General features: G+C 43.3%; 1 protein-coding gene across 2 annotated transcripts; it reads right to left on the reverse strand.

The window, feature by feature from the left end:
- Positions 1-1,216: 1,216 nt before the first annotated feature.
- chia.1 (chitinase, acidic.1) lies at positions 1,217-4,908 on the reverse strand. 2 transcript variants are annotated; one of them, XM_074674368.1, is made up of 13 exons: positions 4,885-4,908; positions 4,578-4,725; positions 4,414-4,474; positions 4,241-4,270; positions 3,946-4,150; positions 3,142-3,198; positions 2,882-3,047; positions 2,664-2,788; positions 2,465-2,588; positions 2,191-2,373; positions 1,894-2,010; positions 1,661-1,787; positions 1,217-1,574 (listed from the first exon to the last, which is right to left on the reverse strand). In XM_074674368.1, the coding sequence occupies exons 3-13, from the start codon at positions 4,427-4,429 to the stop codon at positions 1,366-1,368; spliced, it is 1,359 nt and encodes a 452-aa protein (XP_074530469.1). In that variant the 5' UTR covers positions 4,430-4,474; positions 4,578-4,725; positions 4,885-4,908; the 3' UTR covers positions 1,217-1,365. The 2 variants fall into 2 exon arrangements, with proteins under 2 accessions (XP_074530469.1, XP_074530461.1); XM_074674360.1 differs by lacking the exon at positions 4,885-4,908 and having other exon boundaries at positions 4,578-4,863.
- Positions 4,909-6,206: the final 1,298 nt, after the last annotated feature.

Here is a 6,206-nt window from a genome sequence, read left to right on the forward strand (position 1 = left end):
CGAGTTAAAGTCAAGGCTAAAGCTGTATAAGGAACTTTCCAGAACATTTAAAGGTCTTGTGATTCTCGTGTCACCGTGGATTCTTCTGGGTTTAGATGGACGAGGATGTTGGTGGACGCTGAGCTCTCTGACGATGAGTTATTAGTGATCGTCTGCGTACAAAGAGAGCTCTACATACGAACCAGTTTTTCTGAAAGCAGCTGAATTTTAACGTTCAAATCTTGCTTGAATCCCGAACCTTCTCGACCTGTTGTTGTCGCAGATTGCTGAGCTGTGCACATAAATGATTAATTCTCTCATTGATAACTTGGTTATATAACGCTGACGCCAACGACTGACACGGTTTCTGTGTTTCACAACGAGCACAGAGCTCAGGTCAGGTGTTAATCTAATCTCTGCCGCAGACACTTTCAGGATCATAAACTTTAATCTAAACAGCAGAACCTGCAGCGCGGCGCCACCTTCATGCCTCCGTTTGAAGCCGGTTTTATCTCCTGGGTATCGAACCGTCGGGTTACTGTTCAGGGTTTATGAGCGAGGCAGAGATTAGAGAGTTTGTTTTTGAAAACATTCAGTAACCATCTGACGATAAGGAGAGACGCCTGATCTCTGAATATCATTAAACATTTTTATTGATGCCAGAGTTAAAGACTCAGTGAATACCCTTCATTGTGGTCCAAAGGTGAGCTGAGTCCTGACTCTGGTTCCGGTCTTTCTCCTGTCTGCCACCAGGGGGCCTGGAAACCCTCATCCAAAGACTACCCCTCTAGGTCTGTCACCACAGCAACAACAAAAAAATGAGGGTGACAGATGTTTCTTCCGTTACCGATGTTATCATAATGATCCATACCACAGAATTAGTTTTATTAAAACAGGATGTGACATCAGCCTCACTTCCTGTCGGGTCTTTTTGTTATACACCTCGCGTAAAACGTCTTGTGAAGGCGCTCTTTTGGCTTCTAAGGAAAAAATGAAGTGACTGATCTTCATAAAGTCACAGCATCCTCCAAATGTTTGGAGCTCACTACCTCCCCCTAGTGGACCAGATGAGATCAGACTCTGATTCTTGGCTTCTGATAGGCAGATGACATCAGTGTGTTAATGTCAGTTTTATTTAAACACCCAGTGGCTTTTCAAAGAGGCGAAAATGATAAAAGTATAAAGTATAAAAACATTCAAAGATGGAGACACGACAGAGGCTGAGAGTTCATGGTCGTAAAGTTTTTATTAGCATCGTTTATTTCTGTTTCTGTACTGAGAAGTAGCGCTGAGAGAGACAGAGAGAAAGAGACACAGAGATCAGACTGATCTGGTTCAACTGATCAGGTTTCTCCGAGGACTCGCTGTGGACCAGTCTTTGGGGGTTCAGGGCCAGTTGCAGCACTTGCAGGAGTCCCAGTAGATGAGTCCGGGCTGGCAGCGGTGCAGGTAGGTGTTACCCTGGAAGCACTGGAAGTAGGTGGTCTCGTCGGCCACGTTGGGGTACAGACCATCAGGCCGGCCGCGGCAGAAGGAAGCGATGGGGTCTCTGGTGGTGGTTGGGGCCGGGGTTGTGGTGGGCTTTGGTGGGAATCCTGCAGAACCAGATAAAAGGGGGTCGTTAAGACACAGGCAGCAGATGTGTGCCAGTCTTAGAGGGTAGGGACAGATGAGGACTTACCCAGGTTCTGCCTCAGACTGTTGACCATGGGGTAGGATCCTGCTTCACAGAAGGCTCCAGCAAAGTCGTCCATGTCCAGAGTCCAGACGTGAGCTCCTCCCAGTTTGTTTTCCCCGAGCCACTGAGCCTGAGGACACCGTCAGGGTCAGACTCAGTGATTTAACAACAGAGGCCGATAGACCTCTTACCTGGTCTCCCTGAACCGGTCTCTAACAGTTCTAAACCGGCCTTACCTTGGCAGCAAGGCTGCGCAGGTTGTCGTAGCCCACCCAGGATGTGCCGTAGGTGGCGTAGGGAACTTCCTGTTCAGCGATCCAGTAGGTTTTGGCGTGGGAGAGGAAATCACAGATCTGGAAAAAACAGAAAAACACAAAGAGTCAGGAGGGTCCACCTGACCAGAGTCAGACCCAAAGACCTGGACTAGAGACTGATCAGGTTGAACCAGGTCACATGAACCAACTTTAGTCAAGAGGCACAGGAATGAGAAAAAAACATCTGGCTCCAGGAACTGACTGTGAAGCATGACTTACCTCATAATAGGACCAGAATCCAGCAGTGCGGGTGTAGGGTCCGGCGTCCGCGGGGCCGTTAGCTGGAGCCCCCACCTGGTGGTTGCTGCTGGTGAGGCGGTAGGTGCGCCCGTAGGTGGGGATACCGAGCAGCAGCTTCTCAGCTGGAGCTCCGCTAGAGACCCAGAAGGAGATGGAGGAGTTCTGGAGAGGACAAAGAGGGTCAGGATCAGGGTTGGGTCAGGTCACAGGGAACACCTTTAAAGGAGGGGGTGTGGGGATGAGGAGCTCTTACGATGTTGTGATGGACGTGAGAGCCCAGGTCCACAGAGCTGCGGTACAGAGGACTGTTGTGTCCGGTGGCGGCCTCCCAGTGACCGTGGAAGTCGTAGGTCATCACGTTGATGAAGTCCAGCTTGCTGTGGGAGAGGTTTCAGATCAGATCTGCTTCTTTAGGAGAGTCCTTTAACAATTCAAGACAGAAACCAACTCACGCTGAAACATCCTTCACTTCGTAGGCGGCGTCGATGGTGGGACGGAAGCTTGCAACACTGGCGGACAGAAGCAGCCGAGTCTTCCTGTTGTCCTTGGCGTCATCCTCGAAGGCTTTAGCCAGCTCCTGCAGACGGGACCACCAACACACAGCTCAGAGATCACAGTCTGTCTCCCACTGCAGTTCCCTGAGTGTCCACTAGAGTTTCTAAACACTGACCTGGACCAGCAGGGTGAACCTCTCCTTGTCCTCAGGTGGGCTGCCGTTTTGGGTGGGGTACTCCCAGGCCAGATTCAGCCCGTCGAAGTTGTGAGCCCTGAGGTAGCTGATGGCGGACTTGATGAAGGCTGCTCGGTTTGTTGGAGTGGACACCATGGCGATGAAGCTGTGGGACGCCAGAGACAAGGTCAGAGACAAGGTCAGAGGAGTGACGGACTCTGAACGTGAGGATGGAGTTCAGGAAGGAAGTCTAAACTTACGGACTGATCCCGTGCACGGTGCCTCCAACAGACAGCAGAGTCTTCAGAGCTGGGTTTCTGAAAAACAGAGAGAGAGCGACAGACGTCAAAGATGATATTCACGTTTGACTGGGACTCATCTGAGTTGAAATGTGCTGTTTTTTTTTTATTATTATTATTATTTTTCCTTTTTTTCTGTTTTTTTCCCTTTTTTCTGTTTTTTTCCCCTTTTTTTCTTTTTTTCCCTTTTTTTCTTTTTTTTCCTTTTTTCCCTTTTTTTCTTTTTTTCCCCTATTTTTTCTCTTTTTTTCCTTTTTTTATTTTTTCCCTTTTTTCTTCTTTTATTTTTCCTTTTTTTCTTCATTCTTCTTTTTTTTTCTTTTTTCAAAAAAGAAAAAAGAAATGTGCTGTTTCTGTTTTTATTATTATTATTTTTCCTTTTTTTTCCTTTTTTCTTTTTTTTTTCCTTTTTTTCTTCTTTTTTCCTTTCTTCTTCTTTCTTCTTTTTTTCCTTTTTTCAAAAAAAGAAAAAAGAAATGTGCCGTTTCTCTGCAGACGTGTAGCTCTGCAAAGAAACATCTATTGTTGTGCATTAGCTTAGCTCGGGTAGCATCCATAGCGTTAGTGTAAGAACGAAAACACTACATTCGACCACTTCAGAGAGGTTCACTCCACCGCCCTCTGCTGGTCACAGGTCGTCTTACACGCAGGAGTTAGTTTCTCTGTGAGTCAACCACTGTTTCCTTTGAGGGGCTGGTTCTGGTTTGGGTTTTTCTGGAGTCCACTGGGCTTGGTATCAGAGGTTAAACGTTTGGTCAGACTCACGTGTTCTTGTGGGCGTTGAGGCGGACGAACTGTTCCTCATCGTTCCACTCGATGGGGCTGATCTGGTTGAAGCTGTTGATGGTGGCCAGGCTGTAGATGATGTGCGTGCACAGGAAGGGGTCGATGTTGTCGGGGGTGAATTTAGCGGAGGATGGCCTGTACTGGGCCCAGTTGGTCATGTGACAAACCAGTTTGGTGGAGGAGGCTGGGGACAGACGGGAGAGCAAAGCAGAGAGACGGTTTGACAAAGATCAGAGCGACACAAAGACAAAGCGGCGGTGGACGGAGAGCTTACCGATCTGCAGGACGAGCAGGACGCCAAGAGCTGCAGAAACACACAGAGAAAGAAGGGAGACGTCATTTTCAGAGTCAAAACACAAACTTTCATTCATCCACATGCACATGAGCGTCTTTGTCCAGGCGTGTGGATAAACTCAGGGACCTGGTAGAAGGTGACAGAGCGGTTACCTGCGAGGAGTTTCATGATGCTCTGTGGTGATCAGACGATGATGATGATGTGAACCTGTGACTGAAAGAAAGAGAAGATGAAGAAAAACAGCAGCGTAAACACATCTTATTGTTAAAGTCAGAGCGTCTCCACAGGGGAAACTCCTCTGTGAAGGTGAGGTTACCTGTCCTCAGGAGGAGGAGAAGCTGAGTCTGGGTCTCTGCGTGGCTCCCTCAGATTTATATTAGTCTCATTAATGACTAATACCAGGGCTCAGAGTCCAGCTGATAACAGCTCAGTGATACTGTCAGCAACTCGCTGAGTTTGGCTTTCTTTACAGGAAATAACGATAAGAATAAAATATTAACCTGCAGAATAAAGACACTCAGAGATAAGTTTAATCTTCAGGGTCAGGACCAGGTCCATGAGGGTTTCCACTGAAGAGAGGGGAACTCAAGCTGCTACTCGTTAGCTTGTTGACGTTTACTCACCTTTCAGACAGAAGCTGAACCACAGAAGAGAAGCTAGAGCTGAGTTTGGACCAGAAGCTTTTAGTTCCTGTTAAATAGTCCCCAGAACTAAATGATCCCATCCCATTGTTGTTGTCTGACCATGGGGCCGAGGAGCGAAGAAAACCATTGGTTAGGAGGAACTAAACCAAGTCCATCACAGCTGGAGGTCAGCTGAAAGACACTGACACTAAATAAAATCCTGTGTTAACATTTAGTTGAACTAACTCTTCATCCCATCTGTCAATAAAGCCTGCCACCGCTCTACTTCACCTCCTACAACATCAACAGCCCACCAACTTTCCATGCACCTGTGGCTAACCTCAAGTTTTACAGCCCTGGGAAGATAACTACATCTACAAAAAGACTCATCTGGAAGAAAACACTGATTTTAATTCTGTGTGGATGGATTCATTTCACTGACAACATGAGGCTGAATTTAAATGTTTCAAATGTGTCAAGGCCTTGGCAAATAAGAACAAAAACAAAAAAGTTCAGCAAGATTAACAATAAATGTTAACAAATTCAGGTAGTCTTTCAAAATTTTTGAAATGTTTTCAAATTTTGAAATTTTGAATTTTTTTTAATTTTTTTCAATCTGTTGAATTTCTCAAACTTCTTTTTTTTATTTGTTACAATTTAAAAAAAAATCTGTTTTTTTATTTATTTTTTAATTTTAAATCTTTTTTGCAAATGTGTTCAATTTTTAATTTTTTTTTTTTTTTTGCATTTTTTAATCTCTGTTTATTTGAAATTGAACAGTCTTCCAAAATGTATTTAAATGTTGATACATTTGGAAATTTTGAGTTTAAAAAACAAATAAAATTTCAAATTTATCAACTTTTCCAAAATATATTCACTTTTTCAAATTTTATAAATTCTTAAATATAAAAAATATTTTTTTTCAAATGTATTTGATTTTTTATAGATTTTTTTTTAATTTGTTATTTTTTTAAAGAAGTTTTTGCAAATTCTTTAAAGTTTAAAAATTTTCAAAGATTGTCAAGCTTGAATTTTTAAAACATTTATGCAATTTTTTTGCTAATGTATTTGATTTCTAAATTGTTTTGCAAATTTTATTTATTTATTTATTTATGTTTTGGGGGGAGGGTGTCAAAGTATTTAAATTTCATTTTTTGACATTTTTGAAATCTTAAATTTTCACATTTAAAAAAACAACAAAAAACATTATATGACATGTTCAATTTCATAAAATAAAAAAAAAATCTTGTTTAGATAATTTTCTACAATATTAAAATTGTTTATATAATTCCATTGACTTCATAGTCTTCACTGTGAAGATA

This window comes from Halichoeres trimaculatus, unplaced genomic scaffold (assembly GCF_033239565.1).
Source record: "Halichoeres trimaculatus isolate MK-OKI-2021-1 unplaced genomic scaffold, fHalTri1.1 fHalTri1_scaffold_1, whole genome shotgun sequence".
NCBI lineage: Eukaryota > Metazoa > Chordata > Actinopteri > Labriformes > Labridae > Halichoeres > Halichoeres trimaculatus.

What these genes read in the sequence shown, in the direction of transcription:
- chia.1 (XM_074674368.1), bottom strand. An exon ending in CTCAACGCCCACAAGAACAC is followed by an intron (nt 3,199 to 3,945) that starts GTGAGTCTGACC and finishes TCTGTTTTTCAG; the next exon opens with AAACCCAGCTCTGAAGACTC. An exon ending in CTCACGTCCATCACAACATC is followed by an intron (nt 2,374 to 2,464) that starts GTAAGAGCTCCT and finishes TGTCCTCTCCAG; the next exon opens with AACTCCTCCATCTCCTTCTG.